At 46.7% G+C, this 27,949-nt stretch overlaps 1 protein-coding gene across 1 annotated transcript in view; it reads left to right on the forward strand.

Moving 5' to 3' along the window:
* LOC104661520 (E3 ubiquitin-protein ligase HERC2-like) overlaps positions 1–27,949 on the forward strand; it is a 228,152-nt gene that overhangs the window by 110,565 nt on the left and 89,638 nt on the right. The window contains 17 exon segments of the mRNA XM_030931658.1: positions 486–673; positions 1,737–1,929; positions 3,700–3,882; positions 6,535–6,716; positions 7,529–7,676; positions 7,750–7,946; positions 8,051–8,281; positions 9,425–9,563; positions 10,835–10,978; positions 15,728–15,870; positions 19,594–19,861; positions 19,962–20,098; positions 20,664–20,762; positions 23,834–24,002; positions 24,100–24,225; positions 26,038–26,146; positions 26,253–26,392. Of these exon segments, the coding sequence (XP_030787518.1) occupies positions 486–673; positions 1,737–1,929; positions 3,700–3,882; positions 6,535–6,716; positions 7,529–7,676; positions 7,750–7,946; positions 8,051–8,281; positions 9,425–9,563; positions 10,835–10,978; positions 15,728–15,870; positions 19,594–19,861; positions 19,962–20,098; positions 20,664–20,762; positions 23,834–24,002; positions 24,100–24,225; positions 26,038–26,146; positions 26,253–26,392 (2,796 nt within the window).

Below are 27,949 nucleotides of genomic sequence, written 5' to 3' on the forward strand. Positions count from 1 at the left end.
GGGGAGCCCTCCTGAAATCCAGACTCCAGCCGAGGGCTAGCCTGCAGCAATCCTGTCTGATGTGGTATCTCTGGCTAGCTGTTAGCTGTCTTCTGCACAGAATTGTGTTTAAAGTTTGTTAGCTTCCCACTGTTAGATATTTAATTAGTTATGTTTGTTTTTCTATTAATAAAAAAATGTGATGAGTATCTTTCTAACTCAGTTATTTTGCTTTTTTCAGGAGAGTAATTCCTAGAAGTAGAGAAAGTAGCTTTACTGAGCATTTTAATATCTTTTGTATCTTCTTGGCGTATTTATGTATTTCATCCTTCCATTTATCTTCGTTTTATCCTATATCAGTAAAATATTCACGGTATTAATTGATAAAACCTATAGTATGGATTTTTCAAAATTATGATCATTAGTACTTTTGAAATGTTTTGTGTGTATTAAGGTGATATTGTAGCTACTTGTTGGCTCAGCTGCTGTTTTTGATGCTCTGTCAGGCCCCAGTTGTGACAATGTTGAGGAAGATATGAATGCTTCTGCTCAAGGTGCTTCTGCTACAGTTTTGGAAGAAACAAGGAAGGAAACGGCTCCTGTGCAGCTCCCTGTTTCAGGGCCAGAGCTGGCTGCCATGATGAAGATTGGAACGAGGGTCATGAGAGGTGTGGACTGGAAATGGGGCGATCAGGTACTCAGAGATTTGATGTGAACACATTAGCCACACGTTAGTTACCTTCTGCACAGTTCGTTCTGTATGATATTGGTGGGTGGAAATTGGAATAACCCGGAGCGTTTGCGGTTGTTAGATGACGCAATTGCTGATTCCCGAGCAGCTGAAGAGAGTGAACACAAGTACGGAATCATAAGTAGGGCATCTGAGCAGAACCAAGTCCAGAAAGAGAGGCAGCTCTTTTCAGGAAACTCACTGGCATGAGGCTCAGTTTGATGGGTCGCTGGAACCAGAGTGAGAGTGAGCAAGAGAGTAAATCTCATTCTGAAAGTTGGTGTAGTGAAGGCTCTGAGGCAGGAAGCCCAGATGCTGACCCTGTGAGCTGATGGCCATGTGCTGCCAAGTGCCTCGAGCCCAGTAGTTAGGGATATACTTCATGGGCCTGTGGCCACGTCTCCATTTTCCCTCATAGCAGGTCTCTTCTAAATCTGCCAGTACCCCCGGGTGGAAGTCACTTACCACAGCCCTAGCTAAGTTAGGGTAGTGTTCACCTTCCCATGGTCTGTCTAGCTTTTCTCAGCCACGCTGTTAAGCCCGAGCTTTGTCACAGTCATCTCAGAAATAGCAGTGTCTGGAGACAGCAGCATCCATCCTAGAAACAGTTTTCTCCCGCAGAAGTGAGACAGAGCTTCCACCCTGGGGCCCGGGGGAAACTGAAGAAAAGGGAATGTGGAGGTGCTGGTGCTTGTTTCCGGTTGCTGCTCTTGCAAGGCCCGTGAGGGACTGAGGGGTCAGGACTTGCTGTAAAGCCCTGTGTCTGCATTGACCCAGAGAGGATCCTAATTGAGATGAGATTTCCCCAACTTCCTTGGTAAAGCAGCATGAGCACATTGTTTTATGCCATTTAATTTAAAATGATGCAAGCACACTTTTTGTAGGAGAGGTGAAATCTGTGTATGGGGACGGTCCCTGACAGACAGGGTGGCATATGGAGACATCTATGTGGCAGGTCTGGTGGAGCCATGGAAGGACCAGGGCAGGGCACACACCCTCCTAACTGATCTGTACTTTGGTTTCTCAGGATGGGCCTCCTCCAGGCCTAGGCCGAGTGATTGGTGAGCTGGGAGAGGACGGGTGGATAAGAGTCCAGTGGGACACGGGCAGCACCAACTCCTACAGGATGGGGAAAGAAGGAAAATATGACCTCAAGCTGGCAGAGCTGCCGGCCGCTGCACAGCCCTCAGCAGAGGACTCGGACACAGAGGACGACTCTGGTGGGTGACTCAGGAAGGCGTTTAGTCCAAGGCAGCCCATAAACTGTCCAGGTGCTGGCTGCCACCACTGTCATCTGGGCATTAGAATGGGATGTCAGGACGCACCTGCAGCTTGTACTTGGTCCTCGGAACCTGCAGTTTAAATAAGCTCCTGGGCACCTCCTATGCAGGTGCGTGGGGTGGCTGTGGGATCCGGCGATCTGGCTGGAACTGACTTTCTGCATTTTCCTCTCACGTGTGCACGTGCCCCTCTTTGAGAATGTGGTGGCCAGGCCGGGGCAGCTGCACCACCAGCGAGTCTCATGTGGTTGGTGCTGAGCCTGCATCTGAGGGAGTGAGCCGAGGCCTGGTGGCATTGCCCTGCGATCTCGGTCCATCGCCTCCTCCTCCAGTGAGAGGCCCCCGCCCAAGCACACTCCACCTGCCTCCTGCCTTTACCCTTCCTCTGCGGTCCTTGACTCTGAACTCTTCCTGTAATGTGGAGTTAGTCAGCACTTTATCGCTTCTAGGGAAGCAGAAGTGAGAATTCAGGGGTGGACCAAGAATGCTAGATCCTATCCAAGGAGATCCGGGTTGTGGGAGGAGGTTTTGTGACATTTCTTACCTGTTCCTAAAGGACACCTGAAGCTTCACATGGCTGGGCTTGGTAAGACCAACCAAGAGGCTGGGGCTGCCTCCCAGCACCGCGATGCCCACCACGGGTGCAGTGTCATCAGGCTCAGAAACGGCCATGACAGTGAGCACGAGACCGTAGAAGGTGCACTCAGTAGAGAGCAGGTGGTGTGGGGGCTGGAAGAGGCTGTGCCGCAGCGGACCATCTGGGCTCGGAGCACACAGCTCAGATCCTGATGCCACCACCTTTGGCACGTCACTTCTGGGGCCTGGGTCCCTCAGGTGTGAACAGAAGTGTTGCCTGCTGCGTAGGCCTGTTAGGAGTGATGGACGTGGCACCTGGACCCCTGTCCCTGAGGGTGGTTGTGGTGCTGGCCGCCAGCGTCCAGCCTATAGCATACTGCCTCACACCAGGCACTGCTTCCTCTCAGCCCACCTCACCTGCGGGAAGCAGGTCTGGCTCCCTGCCTGTGGCCTTTCCCCATAGGGACGTCAGAGCCTGGGCAGGGGTGGCCCCGTGACAGAGGGCGGCCTCATTTGCCACACATCTCCGCATCCCAAAGCCAGCCAAACTGGATGCATGAGCATCTGGTTGCCCCACTCCACAGGTGCCAGCGCTTTGTCCTCATCCAGGACACAGCCTGCTCATCACAAACTAGCGCTTGACATTTGATAAGTTGTCGTTCTAAAGAAGTGAAACCTTGGAATCATTTATTGCTTCTGAGTTATATGCTAATGTTGTTTCGAGAATATTATTTAAAAGGTTCTTGAGGAAGATGGGAACAGAAATATTAGGGTGCACGGTTAGTGCATCCTGAGTTCCATCTTTTCTTGTAAGGATCTGTTTCCCTTTCCAAAGCAGAAAAGATGACAGTTTGGGAGGTCGAGGTGGGAAGACTAACCCAGGGAGGAGGTCAAAGCTGCAGTGAGCTATGATCATGCCATTGCACTCCAGCTTGGGTGACAGAGAGACCCTGTCTCAAAGGAAAAAGGAACACAAAAATCTCTGTACTTTTAATTTTGCGTGAACCTAAAACTGCACTAAAATTCAAGTCTTCAAGAAAATAAGAATGTAATATTAAAGCTGTTAAATTATGTGCAAGACTATCTTCCAGTTTTACTTGGGAATATAATTTGTTATTTTGATTTTTTTTTTAGAAGCGGAACAAACTGAAAGGAACATTCACCCCACTGCAATGATGTTTACCAGCACTATTAACTTACTGCAGACTCTTTGTCTGTCTGCCGGAGTTCATGCTGAGATCATGCAGAGCGAAGCCACCAAGACTTTGTGCGGACTGCTGCGAATGTTAGTGGAAAGCGGAACGACGGACAAGACATGTATGGAATGAGAGATTGAGGGCCCAGGGAGTCAGCGCTGGGGGCCGCACGCTTGTCGTGTCTGGGTGTCAATGTGGGTGGGTGTGAATGTGTGTGGATTTGTTTCCTGTGGCTGCTGTAATAAAGTACTACAGACTTGGGGGCTTACCCAGCAGTAGTTCTCACGGTTCTGGAGGCCGGAAGGCTGAGATCAAGAGGGGTTCCTTCTGGGGCTGTGAGGGAGAAGCTGCCTCAGGGCTCTGCCCCAGCTTCTGGAGTTTGCTGGTCTCTTTAGCGTTCTTTGGCTTGTAGAGGTGTCACCCCAATCTCTGCTGTCATCTTCACATGGCATTCTCCCTGTGTGTGAGTCGCCTCCAAATCTCCTCTTTTCATAAGGACATCATTCAGTCACATCAAACTAATTACATCTGCAGCGACCCTATTTCCAAACAAGGTCACCTGCCGAGGTACTGTAGGGGTTTGGACTTCAACATGTGAATTTTGCAATTTTGAATTCAACCCACAACACTGGTTTCAAACAACAAGTTTGTTCTCTCAGAGTGCTGGAGTCCAGAGGTCCCAAATCCAGGTGCGGGTAGGGCCATGCTCCCTCCACAGGCTCTAAGGGAAGGTCCTTCCTTACCTTGTCCAGTTTCTGGGAGCTCCAGGCTTCCTTGGTGTGGGGACGCATTGTGCCGGTGTCTGCTTGCGTCTTCACATGGCCCCGCCCCTGTGTTCTGCATGTCCTTTTCTGCCTCTGAAAGGACTCTTTCATTGAGTTTGACTCTAAGCCAACATGATGTCACCTAAATTCTTACCTTAGTGAGGTCTACAGAGACCTCATTAAATAAGATCATATTCTGAGGTTCTGAATGTATGTGAAGTTGGGGGACAGGCACAGTTTAATCCATAAAGTGTTTGTGTGTGTGGAGTGTAAGTATGAGAAATGTGAACTGAGGGAGTGGGGTGAGTGTGCATGTGACTGACAGTGAGCCCCTGTGAGTGTGGGTGAGGATGTAGGCGTGCTCCAGTGTGTGGGAGGTTGTGTGAGAGCATGCGTGTATTAGTGGTGTGCTGGAGTGTCCGCACATATTGATGAGAGTGAGTGTGTTAGCGGTTGATGGGCAAGTGGCTGAGCATTTGTGTTGCAAGTGTGACGGTGTGTTTGTAGCGTGTGGTTGTGTGTGTGTATGTATGCATGCATTTATGTGAGTGGTGTGTGTGTCCATGAGAGCATGTGAGTGGGCAGGTGAAATGGGAGTGAGAGCGCCAGTGCATTGAGCCACTGTGTGTATGAGGGTGAGCACGAGGGAGGCGTGACTGTGAGGGGACTGGGTGTGTGAATGAGACGAAGTGTAAGTCAGTGAGGCTTGGTGAGTGTGAGGAAGTATGAGTGGGTGGCAGGCACAAGTGTAAGTGTGTGATTGAGGGCGAGCATTTGAGTAAATGTGAATGCCTTGTGTCTGTGAGCACGAGTGACGTGTTGTGAGTGCATGTGCATGGATGTGAGCATTTTGCTTGTGTCAGTGAGTGGGAGGTTGTAACTGTGGGTGTGAGTGTCAAGTGAGCAAGTGTGTGGGTACAGGTGTGAGTGGGTGAGTAATCGGTTGTGACTCGTGTTTAGGAGTGTGAGTGCATCTGAGTTTCTGTATGCATTGGGAGGGGTAAGTGTATGTGAGAGTGCATAGGAGTGTGTGTCAGCTTGCATCTTAGGTTGTGTGTGCATATGTGTGACTGGGATTGTGTGTGTTAGTGATTGTGACAGTGGTGTGAGTGCACCTGAGAGTGTGAGGGTGGGTGTGTGGGTGCCCACGGGTGTGTCTGAATAACTTCGTATGGGTGTGAGTGTGAGGATGCATATGAGGGTGTGAGAGTGAGTGTGTGTGAGCGCATGCGAATGTGCTGAAGGAAGGCAAGTATCCTCATAGGCTTGGATAGCTGAGGGCAGGGTGGGGAGGTGGGAGGCGAGAGCAGGTCCTGTGGGGCTGTGGGTGGGGTCCCTCAGGAGGGCCCAGCCTCCAAGCCTCAGCCTCCATTCAGGGAGTAGTGGAGTCCTGGGGCCGGGTGGAGCAGAGGTGGACCCACTTGTGCCAGAATCCAATGATGTAAACCTAGTGAAAACCTTTCCTTTTGTTAATGCAGATGTAGTAAAGTTAGATTGGAAACTTATGGTGCAGATTAAATATAAGCAAGATTGTGGAGATACTTAAAATGAAATAAAAAAATACAATAGATGCACTCTTGCAAATTACTGCTGTTTGAATTATAGATCATTTTCCTATTGCCTAGAAACAATACATAGCTAAAATTCCCTAACTACTTTTACTACACATACTTAGAAGGTTTTAAAAATGCCTGTGGTCCCAGCTATTTGGGAGGGCGAGGCAGGAGGATCACTAGAGCCCAGGAGTTTTAGACCAACCTGGGCAACATAGTGAGAGCCCATCTCTAAAAACAAAAAAAGAAAAATTCAGAAATGTTTCTTGAACTAACTTAAAAGTCGTCTTCCGCTTCTCACTTTGAATTTGAATTAATTTACAAACTGCAATATATTTGTAAAGGAGCTTACTGTAGAAAATAAAGTAACAAGTTGATAAAAAAAATAAGGATTTACATTTAGGACTTTATCTTTAGGGACTTTGTTACCAAGCATGTCTGTTTTCCCTCCTGCAGCTTCTCCAAACAGGCTGGTGTGCAGGGAGCAGCACCGGAGCTGGTGCACGCTGGGGTTTGTGCGGAGCATCGCTCTCACGCCGCAGGTGTGCGGCGCCCTCAGCTCCCCGCAGTGGATCACGCTGCTCATGAAGGTCGTGGAAGGGCATGCACCCTTCACTGCCGCCTCGCTGCAGAGGCAGGTAATGTGCTGCCAGGCAAAACCAGTTCCCTGAGAGAGGCATCCATGTACTGAAGTTCCCTGCCCTCAGAGTCAGGGGCCTTTATTCAGTAAGGAGTGGAGAAAGGGTCTAGAAGTGACAGGGTAGATTTTCTGGAGGCAAGGGGCAGAGGTCCTTGATAATTGGTAAGTCACTAACCTTTAGCTTACCTGCTTTTCTCTTCAGTGGTAAATCCTGCAACTACTCATCTGCTTCACAGAAGTTGTAGTGTAATTGTCTTAAGAATTAAACTAAAAATAATTTTTTTAATTAAACGCATGCATCTGTAATGTTGCTTTTTTCTAAAGTCCCTGACAATCCTAATCACTAATCAACTTGAGTGTAATTACCTGGCTGTAAAATAATGAATCTCAAAATTTTCACATGATTGCTTGCATTATGAGAACAGAAAATAAAGAGAGGCCGGGCACAGTGGCTCATGCCTATAATCCCAGCACTTTGGGAGGCCGAGGCAGGTGGATCACGAGGTCAAGAGTTCGAGAGCAGCCTGGCCAACATAGTGAAATCCTGTCTCCACTAAAAATACAAAAAAAGTGAGCCGGGCTAGGTGGTGGGTGCCTGTAATCTCAGCTACTTGGGAAGCTGAAGGAGAATTGCTTGAACCTGGGAGGCGTGGGTTGTAGTGAGCTGAGATCGTGCCACTGCACTCCAGCCCAGGCGACTGGGCGAGATTCTGTCTCAAAAAAAAAAAAAAAGGTAAAGAGAAAATAACAATCTGAGTTTCTTAATCAGATTTTTTTTAATGCTTGTCGTTTTAAATTGCCTTTTATCAGATCTTAGCTGTGCATTTATTGCAAGCAGTCCTTCCGTCATGGGACAAGACCGAAAGGGCGAGGGACATGAAGTGCCTTGTGGAGAAGCTGTTTGGCTTCTTGGGGAGCTTGCTCACTACCTGCTCTTCCGACGTGCCCTTGCTCAGAGGTGGGTGGCTGTCTCCCTTCCCCGTGCCCTGGTGACGAGCGGCGCGGCAGCTCCCCCCTTGTTTCCTCCTCAGAGTCCACGCCCCGGCGGCGCAGGGCGCGCCCGCAGGCCTCGCTGACCGCCACCCACAGCAGCACCCTGGCGGAGGAGGTGGTGGCGCTGCTGCGCGCGCTGCACTCGCTGACGCAGTGGAACGGGCTCATCAACAAGTACATCAACTCCCAGCTCCGCTCCGTCACCCGCAGCTTTGCAGGAAGGCCTCCCGAAGGGGTGGGTTTGTGCGCTCAGAGTTCATGTAGTTGAGTGGTGAACCCGTAGGCACTGGGCAGCTCCGTGCGTGTCCCTGGTCGAGCTCGCTGTTTGGTCTGCACTAGGCCCAGCTAGAGGACTACTTCCCCGACTCCGAGAAACCTGAAGCGGGGGGCCTCATGGCGGTCCTGGCTGTGATTGGAGGCATCGATGGTCGCCTGCGCCTGGGCGGCCAAGTTGTGCACGAAGAGTTTGGAGAAGGCACCGTGACTCGCATCACCCCGAAGGGCAGAATCACCGTGCAGTTCTCCGACATGCGGACGTGTCGCGTGTGCCCGCTGAGTCAGCTGAAACCAGTAGGTGAACTTGTGCTCGGCGACTGTACGACGAGGGGGTTCAGCTTTACACTAGAACCGGGCACCACCGTTAGCACTTGAAAGCACTTGATTCTGGTACCTCAGGGTTGCCTTCCAGGAAGCTGTGTGAGCTTGCGCTTCTGTGGTAAGCAGGGCCGGTCTCACAGGGCACCTGAAGCAGTGGTTCGTGTGCGGTTCAGCCTCAGAGGCACGGGGGCTTTAGCAACCTAGAAGGTACCGTGCATCTATGAGGTAGTTCTAATTATTTTAAAATGTGAATTTACGAAGTTCACTTTTTATTGAACAACTCAAGTTTAAAAAAAACTTAAACATGTTTCCTTTAAAAAAAAACAACCTTTCTTCGTGTAGAAAATGCATAGTTGTTTTGAGTGACATGACTTAATGTAGCAGCTACTGTCAACCTGTGAATCAGGGATGCACAGGGAGAAGGAGCCATTTACGTTGTTTTCATGTAGCCCAAGTGCAATCTTACTATATATTTTTCTTTTTTTTTTTTTTTGAGATGGAGTCTTGTCACAGGCTGGAGTGCAATGGCACAATCTTGTCAGCTCTCTGCAACCTTTGCCTCCCAGGTTCAAGCGATTCTCCTGCCTCAGCCTCCTGAGTAGCTGGGATTATGGTGTGTGCCACCTCGCCTGGCTAATTTTGTATTTTTAGTAGAGACAGGGTGTCACTATGTCGGCCGGGCTGGTCTCAAACTCCTGACCTCAGGTGATCTGCCCGCCTTGGGCTCCCAAAGTGCTGGGATTACAGATGTGAGCCACTGTGCCTGGCCTGACTATATTTTCTATAAAGTACTCTTTTTTGTTGTTATAGGAATATATACATGTTGTAGAAAACTTGAAGTATATAGAAAATACCTGAGAAGATAGTAACCACCACACTGATGTAATTATTGTTGACAGATTTGTAAAGAAAAATTAATGTAGATTATACTTACTATATAAGTAAGTCTATATCTTGCCTTTAATATCATTTTAAAAAATGATTATTCTCAGCTCTAAAAAGGCTTATGGGTATGTGTGGCATTTCAGGATTAAGCCCATGGTTTTGATGACTTTCAGAACGTTTCATTTGTTAGTCATATTGGCCGCAGGCTGACAGCTTCTGTGTCCTCTCCAGCTCCCTGCTGTGGCCTTTAATGTGAACAACCTGCCCTTCACAGAGCCCATGCTGTCTGTCTGGGCTCAGTTGGTGAACCTTGCTGGAAGCAAGTTAGAAAAGCACAAAATAAAGAAATCTACTAAACAGGCCTTTACAGGTCAGTACATGGTGCTGCTTGATGAAATAGCTGCCGTCTTAAATTCGTGTTGTTTGTACAGTGTTCTTCACGAGTGAGTTCACGGGCCTGCTAAAGTCCTGGGGTTCACGTGGGCTCACCATTTGTTGAGTTGCAGTTGGGACTGTAACCCTGTGTTCGTGGTAATGAGTGTTTTCGAGTCAGCCTTCGTCACCATGTTCGGAGCCACACTTAAAGAACCCCATGGCTCACACCCTCTTCTCAGTGTCACCCTTTATCCCAGAAGAGAAGTCTGTGTTCACCTCTTCTCTCCTCCCCTCCATCCCAGGGCCCTGTGGCCCCGTCACCCTATTGGACCATGGCTCATGGCCTGTTCCCTGCCAGATCCAGGGGCCTCTGTCCTAGAAGCCACCTGGCTTGCTTGTGGCATTCAGAGTGGCTGAGACTGTAGCCTTGCTTGGCTCTGCCTGCCTTTGGGTCTAGAATGCAGCTCTCCTGAGTTTCTTTCTGTGTTCCTAGGGAGCTCTTCTCTCTGCTTGTTCTTTATATCCTGAAAGTTCTCGTGGCTTCACCCATAACTGTGGCGTATTCTGCCCACCCTTCTTGAGTTTCTCCCCTCTTGCTCCCACAGACCTATGATTGCTGCTTTAGCATTTGTGATGTAAGCACTTTCAACTCTGGATCTCCCATTCACATCTCTGCTTGGAGGTGCAGTGCATGTAAATCACAGCATGTCCGAAATTCAGCTGACCTTCTCTAGTAGCTGCCATTTCCCATCGTGCTGAATAAACCTGTCTGCCAGTTAGTCGGGCCAGTGCCCGAGTGGCGCCTGCGGCCCTCCTTCCTTCCCACCCCATGCTCTCTATGCTGCTTCTGTGGCGTCTGCTATCAGATAAGCCTTGGGCATTGCTGCGATCTTCATCAGTTAAAGAGCTAGTAGAGCCGACAGATTCTCTCAAAGGAGTCTTAGAAGAAGAGTGAAAGCGGCTGAAACTTCAGCAACTTGGGGAGCATTTGCTCATATTAATAGTAGCTAACACGGTGCTGTGTATAACCATTGAATCCTGCGTCCCATCAAGTTAGGTGCCTGGAGAACAGGGAAGGAAGACCCAGGAGGCAGAAGGTGCTTACCTAGCAGCGCCGAGTGTAACACTGGGAAAGGCGAGCCCGTCGTCACAGACAGTGTGTGGTGGGTGGATTCCTGAAGGGCAGAATGTTACTGCCACGTGGCGGAGGTTTGCTGAGGGAGTCTGAGCAGGACACGCCTTCTCACTGAGTCTCTCCTTCCACAGGACAAGTGGACCTGGACCTGCTGCGGTGCCAGCAGTTGAAGCTATACATCCTGAAAGCAGGTCGGGCGCTGCTCTCCCACCAGGATAAACTGCGGCAGATCCTGTCTCAGCCAGCTGTTCAGGAGACTGGAACTGTTCACGCAGGTATCTTTTTAAAAAGTTCTTAAAGCTTTATAAGAAAGGCAGTAGAAAGTAGACAAAGGATGTGAACAATCAGTTTATAAAAATGGACATAGATGGCTTATAAATGTACAAAAAAGACACGTGGCCTGCCTAGCAACCACCAACTGTGGATAAAATTGTCATCGTCATCTTATAAGACAAGACAGAGGGCATCTGGTGGGTGGGGAGGGAAAAAGGTATTTTCATGCCTTCCCGTTTAAAGTGTGGTGCATGGGTCAGCAAAATTGATGGCACACGGGTATGTGTTAGAAATGCAGACTCCCAGGCTGCACCCCAGACCAAAGAAATAGAACCTGTATTGTAACAAGAAGAACCTATGCTGGTTCTTCAGATGCACGTGAAGCAGCACTCCATGAACACACTGCTGCTGGGAATTTCAGTTGGTGTAGCCATCTGATGAGCGTCTGAAGAAATGAGACGGACTTTGAAATTCATAGACATAGGTATGTGTTTATGTACTTTGACCCAGCAAGTCATTCTGTGGGACTTTATCACACAAAGAGGCATGTAAAGATAATATGTTCACCAGCCGGGCATGGTGGCTCATGACTAATCCCAGCACTTTGGGACGCCGAGGTGGGCGGATCACGAGGTCAGGAGATCAAGACCAGCCTGGCCAAGATGGTGAAACTGCATCTCTATCAAAAATACAAAAAATTTGCCGGTCATGGTGGCGGACACCTGTAGTCCCAGCTACTTGAGAGGCTGAGGCAGGAGAATGGCGTGAACCTGGGAGGTGGAACTTGCAGTGAGCCAAGATCGCACCACTGGACTCCAGCCTGGGGACAGAGCGAGACTCTGTCTCAATAAAAGAAAAAAAACAAAGCAAAAGTTAGCAGGACATAGTGGTGGCCCATGCCAGTAATCCCAGCTACTTGGGAGGCTGAGGCAGGAGAATCGCTTGAACCCGGGAGGCAGAGGTTGCAGTGTGTGCAGACTGCAATTGTGCCACTGCACTCCAGCCTGGGCGACAGAGTGAGACCTTGTCTCAAAAAAATAAGTAAATAATGTATTCAGCAATGTCGTTATGGCCTCCTTTTTGGTATTGTTTTTATGTTGATAAACTGTAGACACCAAAATACCCATTCTTATATTGTGTATCCATACAGTGTAATATCTTGGTGCCATTCAAAATGATGGTACATAATAGAGTCTTCCCTCAGTATCCATGTGGATAAGTTCTTAGACCCCCAGTTATACCAGAATTCACTAATGCTTAAGGCCCTTCTATAAAGTGGTGTGGTATATGCATGTAACCTATGCACATTCTCCCAAATACTTTAAAAATATAAATGATATGGAAGCCGGGTGCGGTGGCTCACACCTGTAATCCCAGCACTTTGGGAGGCCGAGGTGGGTGGATCACGAGGTCAGGAGATCAAGACCATCCTGGCTAACACAGTGAAACTCCATCCCTACTAAAAATACAAAAAATTAGCTGGGTGTGGTGGCGGGCGCCTGTAGTCCCAGCTACTCGGGAGTCTTGAGGCAGGAGAATGACGTGAACCTGGGAGGCGGAGCTTACAGTGAGCCGAGATTGCGCCACTGCACTCCAGCCTGGGTGACAGAGCGAGACTCTGTCTCAATAAATAAGTAAATAAATAAATAAATAAAAATGATATATAAATAGTTGTTAATGCTATTTTTTAAAAAAAATTTGTATTTTAAAAAATTGTTTTACTTATTTCTGAATATTTTTGATCTGTGGTTTGTTGAATCTTTGGATGAAGAACCCATGGCTACTGAGGGCTAGCTGTATATGTTTAGTGCCATGGAAACATGAAAATGATAAGTAAACAGAAAAGCACGTTGCTATGTGTATCCATTTATAGATATGCCATAGTTCATCTGTTCAGCAAAATAGTGACACAGTAATCTTTGGTGGAATTTTGGCTGTCTTTATTTTCTTTATATTTCTCTATATTTAGTTTTCTAGAATGAGCCTGTGTCACTTTTAATAGAAAAAAAACAGACATTTTTTGATCACCTACTATTGAAAGACATTATGCTAAGTGTTTTGGGGAGAAGTTCTTTTCTGTGATTATTGCTCTCTGGAGTTTGGATGAGGAGAGGAAGCAAATGCAGATGGCTCTGTCTGTCCGCGGGGCCGGGGCGGTGAGGTGTGAGTGGTTCCACAGGCCTCTGTCTGTCCGCGGGGTGGGGATGGTGAGGTGTGAGTGGTTCCACAGGCCTCTGTCCGCGGGGTGGGGACGGTGAGGTGTGCGAATGGTTCCACAGGCCTCTGTCTGTCCGCGGGGCCGGGGGCGGTGAGGTGTGTGAATGGTTCCACAGGCCTCTGGAGCCAGTGGCAGATGAGCACTGCACAGGCAGCCTTTGAAGGCTGTGGCGGACACATACAGGCAGAAAAGCCTCTGCTGGTGGTGGAGCCAGGAGGAGCATGAGTAAAAGTGGCGAGTCCCTGGAAGCGTGTTGAGCAGCTCTGCTTTGCTTGGAGCCCAGGGTTTGTTGATGAGTGGTGGGGCTGAAGCTAGATGGGTGGTTGACATCCTGTTACAGAGTACCTTGGAGACCAGGGTGAAACTTGAGGCCCACTGGAAAGCTGTGGTAGGGGCCACATGGTAAGCATTGACCTTCAGGTGATACACCTGCTAGTAAGGTCTAGGAGTATCTGAAATGGGAGATGACAGAGATGGAGATTTGCTCCTGTGTCAGGTGATGAGGGGGAAGGCATGAAAACGGAAAGAAGGTTCTGGTGGAAGGAGGGTACCATCCACTGTGATGGTGTAGTCTTGGAGATGACAACTTTGTGGGGAACCAGCAAAACGTGGAAGATGCCTGCTCTTTCAAGCTTGAGTTGAGGGGAGAATAGTGAGTAGTGCGTTTGAAAAAAATAAGCAAGTCCAGTAGAATGTGGAGTTTGTGGGTTTGTTTCTTAATCTTAAGAGGAGAGGATGCTATGAAATTAATTTTAAACCTGCTGAGGGTGAAAGAAAGCTACTGAAAGCATAGAATCAATCAATAGCAGAGGTTGTAGGGAATGTGAAGATTTCCCAGTTGTAGAGACTGAGAGATTGGAGCCTGGGAATTGGATTAGCTGCTCTGTTCTGTGCTCAGCCCAGGGAGCAGTTGCCGCAGACCTGAATCAGGATTATCAAGGCTGCTTTGGGCGGAGCAGGGTCTCCGGACAGAGCTAGATTGACAAAACTGCTGTGCACCTGTTTTTTTACATTTTTATGGGAACACAGGCACACCACTTGTTCACACATCATCTCTGGCTGCTTTTGCTCTACAGTGGCAGAGCTGAGTAGTTGGGACAGAAACTGTACAGCCCGTCAGCCTAAACTATTTACTCTCTGGCCCTTTAAGAGAAAGATTTCCAGCCCCTGGTCTAGTTAGTCGAAACTGTAACCGAAGAAAACCAGTACGTGCAAGTGCTGTGAGTGCCTGGATGAGAACCTAGATTGTGTGTGGTGGGCTTCAGGGCAGTGACTCTCCCTGGGGCTGTGTCAAACAGAGTCCTAAAGGCTGCACCTAAAGCGACTCCTAACAGACAAAAAGCCATCTCCCTGAGCACATAACACATTTGGAATTGGGGTCACTTAATGATCTCAACAAGGCTTAGCTAGAAAAGCTACAGCTAGAAATATGCACGTGGGATGTGTCTGTGTCGGGGTTTGAAGCTGTGAGTGAACATGAAAGAGTGTGTAGGCCAGGCATGGTGGCTCACTCCTGTAATCCCAACACTTTGGGAGGCCAAGGCGGGTGGATCACCTGAGGTCAGGAGTTTGAGACCAGCCTGGCCAACATGGTGAAACCCCATCTGTACTAAAAATAGAAAAATTAGCCTGGCGTGGTGGCGTGTGCCTGTAGTTCCAGCTACCGGGAAGGCTGATGCAGGAGAATTGCTTGAGCCAGGAGGCAGAGGTTGCCGTGAGCCGAGATTGTGCCGCTGCACTCCAGCCTGGGCAACAGAGTGAGACTCCATCTCAAGAAAAAGAGAAAGAATCAGACCAAGTGCAGAAATCTGGAAAGGAGCATTTGTTGGCTCTAAGAGACAGATGCCCTAATGAAGGACAGACAGAGACCAAAAGCAGGCAGTGAAATTGGTTTAGAGTCTAGTTCTTTTTTTTTTTTTTTTTGAGTTGGAGTTTCCCTCTGTTGCCAGGCTGGAGTGCAGTGGCGTGATCTCGGCTCACTGCAACCTCCAACTCCCTGGTTCAAGCAGTTCTCCTGCCTCAGCCTTGCCAGTAGCTGGGATTATAGGCACGCACCACCACGCCCAGCTAACATTTGTTTTTTTGAGACGGAGTCTCACTTTGTTGGCCAGGCTGGAATGCAGTGGCGTGATCTCAGCTCACTGCAAGCTCCGCCTCCTGGGTTCACGCCATTCTCCTGCCTCAGCCTCCCGAGTAGCTGGGACTACAGGCGCCCGCCACCTCGCCTGGCTAATTTTTTTATTTTTAGTAGAGACAGGGTTTCACCGAGTTAGCCAGGATGGTCTCAATCTCCTGACCTCGTGATCCGCCCACCTCGGCCTCCCAAAGTGCTAGGATTACAGGTGTGAGCCACTGCGCCTGGCCTAGAGTCTAATTTTTGTTTGATGTCTGAACCTTGAAGATTTTGGTTTTCTATCACATAATGAGGCGGAAGTCATACCTGATGTAACATGCTCAATGCATCTTCTTTAATAGTAAAGTGGTGTTCGCAGTTGAAAATCGAATCTTACACATATTTTGCTTTTAAATTCAGATGATGGAGCAGTGGCATCACCTGACCTTGGGGACATGTCTCCTGAAGGGCCACAACCCCCCATGATCCTCTTGCAGCAGCTGCTGGCCTCGGCCACCCAGCCGTCTCCTGTGAAGGCCATATTTGATAAACAGGAACTTGAGGTACAGCCAGGCAGCCTTGACAGTTTTTAATCCACAGTACTAAATTGTGAACAATTTTTTTCTAGATGTATACTTTCTTAAGGATCTATTCTGAATTTTAAATGATAGCATGCAAATAATTCTAATGATGCATTAGGTTTTAACCATGTTTGTGCATAGTCTGCGGAACATGATAATACTAAAGACGGAGAGGGTTGAAGTTTAACCTTATTTTGGATTTGTGTAACTCACTAAAAAATATTAACTAGATGCAGCATGGGTTAAATGCTCACGTCTTCGTGAAGGGATCTTTTTCCAGGAAGTAGAGTTACTCAAAGAGGCTCATCAGGACTCTGGCACCCGCTTGTTTGTTTCATTCACTCAGGAGCCTCTTTGGGTGTGCTGTGGTGCCGCCAGCCTCTCAGCTCTCCCCATGCTGTGGAGCAGGTGAGGGCAGTGTCGAGGCGCACGGTCAGGGCTATAGGCTGTTCCCGCAGAAGAGGCCACGTGATTGAGTGTAAGAGGGATGGGAGCTTTCATGACTGGCAACATAGAGGATTAGAGATGTTCCAAAATCTTTCTTGCTGTGTAATACATTAAAAATCTGGATAACATATCAGAGACAAAAATAAAACTGTCAGTATTCAGTTTGGCAGTCAGAAATTACCCTAACAGAAACCCTCAGCGAGCAGGGCCCTTCTCGAAGCAAGGGTCCAGGTGAGGCAGCCTCTGCCTTGAGCAGGTGGGAGCCCTCCCCCAGTACTAGAATGAGCTGGAAAGATGGTGGGGGGTGCAAAGGGAGAAAGCAAGAAACAAGTGTGGGCAGGAAGGGAGGAGGTTGGCCTTGAGCTCTTCTGAACTCCAGCTTCTTCTCAGGTCTGGGAACCTCTGAGGTGAAGGTTCATTTCAAAGGGCCTGGTTGTGTTTCCAGTCTCCCTGGCAGAGATAAAAAGAAGACGCTGAGCAAGTTGAGAGCATGTGGGGTGGTGCACAGCCTGCTGGGAGATGCCGAATGTTGACACCTAGAAGGCCATGTAGAGTTGTCTTTCAGGAATTGCGAAGGACTGTTGTACCAAAAAGAGACCTTCCGCTGTTTCGTCTCCATGGATTCTGATGGAAAGTCGTTCTTATCTCGTCTTTTGTATGAAATGTCTTTTTTCTCTGGTTGCTTTTCGTATTTTCTGTTATCTTTGGTTTTCTGCAGTTTCACTGAGCTGGGCTCATGTATGCCGTGGTGGTCCACCCCACCCATCCCACCATCCTCCTTGAAATTTGCTTAAGCTGCTTGTGTCTTTGGCTTGATTTTTGTTCCCCTACCAAATTGGGAAACTTTTGACTATTGTTTTTTCCCTCGTCTTGCTCTTTTTGTTCTTTTCTGGAAATACTCTTATACATCTGTTACACTGTTAGTGAGTTTCCTTTTAGAATTTTAATAGAAAGTCTTTTTTCTCGTTGTTAGTAGCTTGGTTAGTTTGTCTTGACCTGTTTGAAAGGTCAAGATGCTTTGCTTTGTTGGGCCTAATCTGTTATGTCCATCTAAGAAATACTTTATTTCATATTTCTCACATCTCTTATTTCCATTTGGCTCTCATTTAATAGTTTTATATCTCTTCTGACAGTTCCCATGTTCATCCCTTAAGTCTGTCCTTTTTTTTTTTAGACGGAGTCTCGCTCTGTCACCAGGCTGGAGTGTAGTGGCGTGATCTCGGCTCACTGCAACCTCTGACTTCTGGGTTCAAGTGATTCTCCTGCCTCAGCCTCCTGAGTAGCTGGGACTACAGGTGCCTGCCACCACCCCCGGCTAATTTTTGTATATTTAGTAGAGATAGGGTTTCACCATGTTAGCCAGGCTGGTCTTGAACTCCTGACCTCGTGATCCACCCACCTTGGCCTCCCAAAGTGCTGGGATTACAGGTGTGAGCCACCACGCCTGGCCAAATCTGTCTTTTACTATACATTTTAAAACATGTGATAGTTATGTTGAATTTCTTGTTTGCTAATTCTAATGTCTGCCCACCTGTTGGTCTGCTGCTCTTGGCAGTTTTTTTTTTCCTTGATTATAGTCAGTTTTTGGTGGTGGTTCTTAACATATGTGAGAATTTTTATTTCATTCTGGATTATTTGGACATTACATTGTATTGGCTGTGGGTTCCTCCTCCTCTGGAGAATGGGGAGTGTTCTTCCCATAGGCAGCTCAGTACCTGGCACTCCTTGATCCTGAGGTGGCTTGGTGCTAGGGTTTCTGATAATTTTTTATATGCCCTTAGCCGTGCTTATGAATCCTTAATTCTCAAGGATTTAGAATCTCTTCTGGGCTTCACTGGAAGCTCTGACATTCTCCTCCCTACCTCTAGTTGGTTGAGCTTGAGGCTCAGGGGCTGTCCTGGCCCTGGGCAGCTGGGGAGCCCCTGCAACCTTCCAGCCGTCCCTTTGTGCCGAGCCCAGGCTCTTCAGAGGTGCTTCAGTTTAGATTCAGCTGTAGATAAGCTGGTAGTTCCTCCAAACATTTTGTGGTTTTCCCTCTGCGGTTTCTTTCTCAGGCAGGCTTTCCCTCGCATTCTGGTTGCTCTGGCAGGCAGGACCCCAGCCCCTGCAGTGCAGGAAGGGGCACTGTCTGTGGTTAAATGTGCATCTTGCCTGCGGGCTTCTCTGGGTCAGGGCTTGTGCTCGTTTTATTGCGGATTGCTTCAGCTATTCTCCAGTGCCCTCAAGTAGTTTTAAAGAATATTTTATCTGGAGTTCATGATTATTATCAGCCAAGGGTTAGTCCAGTGCACCCTAACTCCCCATTATCAGAACCAGAACTTTTGGCTCAATCTGGCTCTGAATTTTAAACTTTTAGGATGAAAACTATCACTTCCAAGTTACCCAGACTTCACTGCAAAACCCTAGGCTTTGATACTTTTGAGCACTGGGGGACTCCACAGTGTCTTCGGTTTCTTCCTGATTCCTTCCTCACGTGCTCAGTTTAACAAAATAGCACGTCAGTGCCATGAGAGCAGCTCGGGAGGGAGGAGGACCAGAGATTGCAGACAGATCAGGGAAGTGCTGTCGGGAGCAGGACCAGAGATTGCAGACCGATCAGGAAAGTGCTGTCGGGAGCAGGACCAGAGATTGCAGACTGATCAGGGAAATGCTGTTTGTGCTGTCGGTGGGGAGTTCCCAGCTGCAGAGACTGGCAGTTTAGATGTTCACTGATTCATTGCAATGTGTTTCCCAACTAATACTCTTTTATTTCTCTTATTTTGTAATACCTTGTTTAACCTCATGTGGTTATTTAACCCTTAAATAGTTGAGGGTTGGTTTAATGGCACATGAGAGTCCTGTGTCATTTCTGGCCTGTATAAAACACAGGTGCCTGTGGTCACCATCGTGCCCAGTTAAGGCAGGGGGAATGCCTTTCTCCCTGCTCCCACCTCAAGCCCCTGTGACGGCTCGCTTAGGGCTGTAATGACGTTTTCCTTAATGGACATTGATACTTGGCTAATTTAGTAGGCTCTCTGTCTGCTGAAACAGGAAAGTTATTTTACCATCAAGTATTTTCTCTGCATTGAACCGTGAAACTTGGCTTTGTCATTTTCTAACATGTTTTAGGAACTCACTGAAAAACGCACATGTGAATGTGGGCTTTTTAGACTTGCATACTGCAGTTCACAATAGAAGGCCATCACCCCCGTGTTCCTAGACTGTGTAAGCTAGCTGAGGGCACTTCCCAAACCTCCCAGGACCCTCTTGTCTGCCCAGGCTGCTGCACTGGCCGTGTGCCAGTGCTTGGCTGTGGAGTCCACTCACCCTTCGAGCCCAGGATTTGAAGACTGCAGCTCCAGTGAGGCCACCACGCCTGTCGCCGTGCAGCACATCCGCCCGGCCAGAGTGAAGAGGCGCAAGCAGTCTCCCGTTCCCGCCCTGCCCATTGTGGTGCAGCTCATGGAGATGGGATTTCCCAGAAGGAACATCGAGTTTGCGCTGAAGTCTCTCACTGGTGCTTCCGGGAATGCATCCGGCTTGCCTGGTACTTCATATTCCTGGCCTCTGCTTGCGTGTGTGTGGGTTCCTGCTTCAGGGCTCTTGGCTCACGGTGGCCTGTGGGGGGCTGTGTGTGCTTCTCTTAGGTGTGGAAGCCTTGGTCGGGTGGCTGCTGGACCACTCCGACGTCCAGGTCACGGAGCTCTCGGATGCAGACACGGTGTCCGACGAGTATTCTGATGAGGAGGTGGTGGAGGACATGGATGATGCTGCCTACTCCATGGTCAGTGCCTCCTGTGTGACCGCCTGCACCTGGGCCACTGTCTGTCTCGCGCTCTGACAATCTTACACCTTGGCTTTCTCTGTCCCTTGAAAGAACTAACTGTATCTACTGTGGACTGTTTCATAAAACCAACCTATGGTATTGCCGGGCACAGGACAAAGCTGTGTTTCACTCTTGAAGACGTGATTGGGTTTCTATATCATAATTACTTTTAGCTTTAGAACAGACCCTTGTTCAAACATCTAATGATCTTCGGTAGCCATTAGAAGGTATTTTATTAAAATACCATGTCTTGACACATCAGTTTCTGACCTGAGTAAATTGTTCATAGGATTAGTCTGGAAGTGCCTTGGAAATTTTGTCTACTTGTAGCTTTTGAGATCCATTTCTGCCTGCTATGCTACTGCTATTAGTCTTTTTTAAATGAAGATCTTTATAGGGAAAATAAAGGCTTTCATCTTCTACTTTTTAATATTTTAGATTTTGCAGACTTACTTCTTTTTGAGTAGGTTTATCGAGTTGTCCTTTTTTTCTTTTTTTCTTTGAATGTATTTATCTCTTCTAGTCTACTGGTGCTGTTGTGACGGAGAGCCAGACCTACAAAAAACGAGCTGATTTCTTGAGTAATGATGATTATGCTGTATATGTGAGAGAGAATATTCAGGTGAGTAATCGTCTTAAGCTGGAGCCTCGATCTGTTTTTCATTCAGCAGATATTTGAGTATGTCCTATATGCCAGACATCAGTGGACAGAGGTCCCTGCCCTCAGGGAACTTGCCTTCTGGTGCTAGAAGACATACCTCACCAGTGAGCTCATGACAGGCTAGAAGGTGCTGTGTACCCTGGAATGAGAAAGAGCAGACCACAGTAAAGGGGTGGGAGTGGGGGCACATTGCAGGGATGGGGGGCTGCAATGAGAAAGTGAGATGGGTGCAAAGCCTGCAGGGTGTGAAGGGTGGCTCAGCAAGACAGGCACCCAGGCAGAGGCTGCTGTGGCTGCCCCAGAGTAGTCAGAGGACAGAGGGGCAGATGATGGGCTCGGGGGAAGCCAGAGAGCACAAGTGGCCTGTCCACGGTGGACATGGCGCAGAGATGGCGGTTTTCTGCTAGCCCCAGTTGCGACACTTCCTACATACCTTTCCTTGTTTTTCTTATGTAATTCTCATTGCCATCAAACTTTAAAAATCTAATTATGTTTTATATAGTCCTTTATCTACTTTAAATCATTTCTTGTCCTAATTCTCTTGTTTTAGTATATTTTAGAGAAAATCCCCCAAATCATCTCATTTCACCTGTATATATGTCAGTATGTATCCCTAATAAAGAATCTTAACATGATGACATTTCTTTTTACCAACATTACCTAACAACATAAATAATACTTCCTTAATGTCATCTCATACCTAATGCTTGCTTGTAGTTTTCCAGTTTTCTCAGAAATGGCTTTAATGGTTAATTTTTGAACTTGGATATAGCCAAGATTGTATGCCTTATCTGCATTTGGTTGATGGATCTTTGAAGTCTATTTCAACCTAGAGTGGTTCCCCCTTGTCTTAGCTCAGTCTGCTGTAACACAGTACCGTAGACCTGGCGGCTTCAACAGCAGATACTTATTTTTCATGGTTCTGGAGGCTGGAAATCCAAGATCAAGGTGCCAGCTTGGCTGATTTCTGGTGATGGCCCTCTTCCTGGCTTGTAGGTGGCTACCTTTTTTTTTTTTTTTGAGATGGAGTCTTGCTCTGTCGCCCAGGCTAGAGTGCGGTGGTGCAATCTCCACTCACTGCAAGCTCCGCCTCCCGGGTTCACGCCATTCTCCTGCCTCAACCTCCCAAGTAGCTGGGACTACAGGCGCCTGCCACCACGCCCGGCTAATTTTTTTGTATTTTTAGAAGAGAAGGGGTTTTACCATGTTAGCCAGGATGGTCTTGATCTCCTGACCTTGTGATCCGCCTGCCTTGGCCTCCCAAAGTGCTGGGATTATAGGCGTGAGCCATCGTGCCCAGCCAGGTGGCTGCCTTCTTGCTGTGTCCTCCTGTGGATGTGGGGCTGGGGATGTGGGGAGCTGGAGCTAACAGGGGAGGACTGGTGTCTGTTTTTTTTTTTGGAAATGAAGTATTGCTCTTGTTGCCTAGGCTGGAGCACAGTGACACGATCTTGGCTCACTGCAACCTCCGCCTCCTGGGTTCAAGTGATTCTCCTGCCTCAGCCTCTCGGGTAGCTGAGATTACAGACATGCACCACCACTCCTGGTTAATTTTATATTTTTAGTAGAGACGAGGTTTCTCCATGTTGATCAGGCTGGTCTCGATCTCCTGACCTCAGGTTATCTGCCTGCCTTGGTCTCCCAAAGTGCTGGGATTACAGGCGTGAGCCACCGTGCCTGGTCTGGAGTCTCTTATAAAGACCCTAATCCTGTTGGGTCAGATCCCCACTCTTAGGACCTGATTTTACCTTAATGACCTCCTTAGAGGCCCTGTCTCCTAATACAACCACATTAGGAGTTGGGACTTCATGAATTTCACGGGGGACACAAACATTCATTTCATAGTAACCCTCCTTCTCCCTTCTTCTCCTTTCATGCTGTTTCTTTGTGGGTGAAACTATGTCTTCCAAATGTCTTATAGTCTGGATTGGGTGGTGGCTTCTTTGTGGTGTTGGCTAACATCTTCCTGTCTCCCTGTTTCTCCAATACAGTAGGAGTTAGGGTTGGAGTGTGGTTGGATCAGGCCGAATCTCAGGCAGGAAGCTTCATAGGCATGTACTCCCTCCTGCCCCTTCTCAACAGGCAAACAGGTTTGGGTGGGTGAGGTCTTGTCAGCCTGCTCCGTCCTTGATGACATTCTGTATTAATTGTCCATCTCATAGCTCCAGTAGGCATTAGTGTCATCAGCTAGACCTATCATTAGGGGCTGCACCATAGTGATTTTCTAACTTCATCTTTTCTGTGTTCGTTAGCTGGAATTCTCTTCTGGGAAAAAAGCTTTGTTATTAATCTTGGTTACTCTTGATAATATAGGGAGACTTTATCAGTTTTCAGAGTGATGCATTGGTGTTCTGCTGTGTGTAAAGATGACCAGGAAGCTTTGTTTTCCATGTTATCATGATGACCAATCCTTGGCTTTTAGGGTGTGATGTTTCCACTGTTATGTTTTTGATGATCAGAGGATGCTTTTAAGTGAACCTCGTAATCTTTGAAAGCTCTCTTGCTTTATGACACAAGTTGATCCAGGCTCTTCCTATATATTTCCTGCCTGAGACACAAAGCCAGCCAGTTTTCTAAAGAGTTTCTGTTCACTTTAGCATTAAGTAATACTTAGAATGCACTCTGGGTGCTAGATGAAATTCTTCTTTTTTTTTGGAGCTGGGATCTCACTTTGTCACTCAGGCTGGAATGCAGTGGTGTGCTCTTGGCTCATTGTAACCTCCACCTTCCAGGCTCAAGCAGTCCTCTCAACTCAGTCTTCCAAGTAGCTGGGACCACAGGCATGCGCCACCACGCCCGGCTAATTTTTGTAGTTTTGGTAGAGATGGCATTTCACTATGTTGCCCAGGTTTGTCTCAAACTCCTGAGCTCAAGCGATCCTCCTGCCTCAGCCTCCCAAAGTGCTAGGATTACAGATGTGAGCCACCATGCCCAATCAAAATTCTTTATTAATAATAGAGTAATACCACTTATCATGACTCATTTCACCTGTGTGCAGATGGACTGGATGTCCAATTTCGTTTTAATTCTAGGTGGGAATGATGGTTAGATGCTGCCGAGCGTATGAAGAAGTGTGTGAAGGCGATGTTGGCAAAGTCATCAAGCTGGACAGAGATGGATTGCATGATCTCAACGTGCAGTGTGACTGGCAGCAGAAAGGGGGTACCTACTGGGTTAGGTACATTCATGTGGAACTTATAGGTGAGCACATTCTTTGTTCAGTGCTTTTGCTTTTTCTTAGAGACAGAATTCCTATAAATGAATGCTGATTATAATGATCTGTTATTGAAATCTGTAGGCTATCCTCCACCAAGTTCTTCTTCTCACATCAAGATTGGTGATAAAGTGCGGGTCAAAGCCTCTGTTGCCACACCGAAATACAAGTGGGGATCTGTGACTCATCAGAGTGTGGGGGTTGTGAAAGGTAATATTATCTGGGTCATAAAATTCCTGATGTTAACTTTTCATTAACGCATGTGTACTCAGTATTTCTTTTTGTTTAAGCACACAAGAAAGAAAACAAGTGTGAGGAAAGGGATAGAGTGTTCTTTTGCTTGTCAGTGCCTTCTGCCAAAGGCTACTGAGGAACTCACCTGCAGTGAAACAGTCAGATTTATTAATATTAACTCATTGCAGGGCAGGAGAACACACACCTTGGGGAATGGGTGTCTCCATCAGAGGGAGTAAGTGAGGACTAATGAAGTTTATGTTGGGTATTTGGGGGAGGGGTCGAAGAAGCAGGGGTATTTCTAAGACAGGGTGTCTTAATAAATTTACCTAGCAGGCAGAAAGAATGGAGCCATGCTAAAGTCGTGATTGGTAAGGAAGCAGTCATTCATATCACCAGATAGGGAACTGTGTGGTGGTTTGTGGTTGTTTGTGGTTTGGATTAGAATCGACTTTAATCATACATGGTTAAGGAGGGGTTTTGGTTGTGCCTTGATCCATCAGTCACAGAGTGGCCTTGTCTGATGCTGGTGTTCTGTAAACTTGTCCTGTCAGTTGTTCTGTGAAATGGCCTAACACTGACATTAACAGGCCAGCTCCTGACTGTCAGGACGGCTTTTTCTTTCTCCCCCACTGACCAGGCTGGAGTGCAGTGGGGCCATCTCGGCTCACTGCAATCTCCGCCCCCGGGTTTAAGCAATTCTCCGGTCTCAGGCTCCAGAGTAGCTGGGAATACAGGTGCCCACCACCATGCCTGGCTAATTTTTGTATTTTTAGTAGAGACAGGGTTTCACCGTGTTGGCCAGGCTGGTCTCAAACTCCTTACCTATTGATCCGCCCATCTCGGTCTCCCAAAGTGTTGGGATTACAGGTGTGAGCCACCACGCCTGGCTCTCTTTTTCATGCTATATAAAAATTTAGGACTGAATTTAAGACATGGAGATGTGCTAATGATGAGAATTAGGAACTGGAAACAATTCTCAGATTATATTTAATATGATACTATTGAGATTCCAAATCAAATCGGTGGCACACTTTGAAAGGTATACTATGTCCATTTTAACAGTTGCATGAGAAATAAGTATGTGTATAGTTTTATAAACTCTTGATGCCATAAAGAGATTGTTCGTTTGAACCTTGTGGAAAGCTCTCTTTTCATCAAATCGCTTAGAAAATGGCCACAATTGGTGGTGGTTCCCCAGTGGTGAGAGGTTCTTAGAGCTTCTCATGTTACATAAGAACAAATGGATTATTTAATATTTTACTTTAAACATTGTTCTTTGCTTAAGAGATTGTTAAAGTATTTGCAAATCAAAACGACAAATTTTAAAAATAAGAATTTGGTTTCTTTGTTTTGAGTGACACATTGCTCTCATCAAAGGACAAAATAAGTCTTTATTAATGTGGTTTTTATTCCCTGAGATACCAAAGGTGGTATATGGAATTGTTGACTTGGTGGAATTAAAAACCAAAATGTCCTGTTTTAAATCTAATACAAAAGTAAAGAATGTAGTTTACAACGAACCTCCATGTGCTCGTTACCTGGCTTTGACATTCGTCACCTCACGGCCAAAATTATTCATGCTCCCTTCTTGGGATTATTTTGAAACCAGTCACTGACATCATGTATTATTTCATCCATAAGTATTTTAGTACCTATCTCTAAAAGATATACTCTCTGTAAAAAACAAATTACTACAATGTTGTGTGACATGGCTAGGTGCAGTTTTAGGTTCAGGTTTTATTGGTGAAGAGGAAGATGGATCAGGTGATTTCTATTCTGTCCTAGCTTTCAGTGCCAATGGAAAAGATATCATTGTCGACTTTCCCCAGCAGTCTCACTGGACTGGGTTGCTGTCAGAAATGGAGTTGGTCCCCAGTATTCATCCTGGGGTTACGTGAGTTGTTTTTATGATTGCTAGATTTGCTTTGGGACGAATGGTTTTCTGTTGAATTAAGTTTAATAAATGACCTTTCTTAACTCCGTTGCTGTTTTACAAATAGGTGTGATGGATGTCAGATGTTTCCTATCAATGGATCCAGATTCAAATGCAGAAACTGTGATGACTTTGATTTTTGTGAAACGTGTTTCAAGACCAAAAAACACAATACCAGGCATACATTTGGCAGAATAAATGAACCAGGTATGGCAGAATGTTTATATTCTCTCTTCCACCGAATATTAATGAAGAAGTTCTTACTGTGGACCACAGTGTATTGGAATTTGTTATTTTAAGGTTCCTGTGTATTCGGTGAACTCTGTAGAGTGAGTACAGTGAAATGGAAGTGACAGTCCTACCCACTGATGACTGGCTGGCTTTTAAAAAAAATCAAGATGGCGTATCAGGAAAGACATAGAATAACTAGGCTTGTTTGCTTGTATTTCCATTAAAAAACATTAAAAGAATCTCAAGAAACTAGTCACTGTTTAGTTGCATGGCATGTGGAATTGGTTAGATGGAGAGTGAGTTTTAAAATTTATATACCTTTTATTATATTTTTCATTGTGGCAAAATACATATAACTTAAAATTAGCCATTTAAGCATTTTCGAAGTTTATAATTCGGGGTATTAAGTACCTTAAGTACAGTGTTGCACAACCATCACAGCTGTCTATTACCAAAACTTTTCACCACTCTGATGAAAAACTCTATACCCAGTAAGCAATTTAACTGCCCTACTTCCCCCTACCTCACCCCTGGTAACCTTGAATCTGACTTTGGTCTCTATGAATATGACCACTCCAGACACCTCATCTAGATGGAACCATATAAGATTTATCCTTTTGTGTTTAGCCTGATGTCTTCAAGCTTCATCCATATTGTAGCATGTGTCAGAACGTTCTCCTTTTTAGTGGCTGAATAATATTCCACTGTATGCATATATCACTTTTTTCCTTTGTGAGACAGAGTCTCACTCTGTTGCCCAGGCTGGAGTGCAGTGGCATGATCCTGGCTCACTGTAACCGCCACCTCCCGGGTTCAAGCGATTCTCCTATCTCAGCCTCCTAAGTAGCTGGGATTACAGGCCTGTGCCACCAAGCTCAGCTAACTATTGTATTTTTTTTTAATTATTATGTTTTTGAGACAGAGTCTCACTCTGTCTGTAAGGAGTGTATCTGTTATATACATTTTTAGTTTTAGTAGTTACTTAAGATATAAATTATAACATCTATTTTTGACTCATTTAAATCTATTATTATTTAGTATATTCTCCTCCTAAACAATGCAAAGACCTTAGTTCTCTTTGACATCATTTATCTTCATTCTGATTTATATGTTCTTAACATATTTAACTTTTTTTTTTTCTTTTTTTTGAGACGGAGTCTCACTCTGTTGCCCAGGTTGGAGTGCAGTAGTGCTATCCTGGCTCACTGCAACTGCCATCTTCTGGGTTCAAGCGATTCTCCTGCCTCAGCCTCCCAAGTAGCTGGGACTACAGGCTCCCACCACCATGCCTGGCTAATTTTTATATTTTTAGTAGAGGTGAGATTTCACCATGTTGGCCAGGCTGGTCTTGAACTCCTGACCTCATGTGATCTGTCCACCCACTTTGGCCTCCCAAAGTGCTGGGGTTATGTGCATGAGCCACCGCATCCAGTTAAAATTTTATACATTTTATACAAATACACATCTAACAGAACTATGGAAGACATTCTTTTAGGTGCACAGAAAATGTTCATAAAATGTCAAAGGATCAGC

This window comes from Rhinopithecus roxellana, chromosome 5 (assembly GCF_007565055.1).
Source record: "Rhinopithecus roxellana isolate Shanxi Qingling chromosome 5, ASM756505v1, whole genome shotgun sequence".
NCBI classification, from domain to species: domain Eukaryota; kingdom Metazoa; phylum Chordata; class Mammalia; order Primates; family Cercopithecidae; genus Rhinopithecus; species Rhinopithecus roxellana.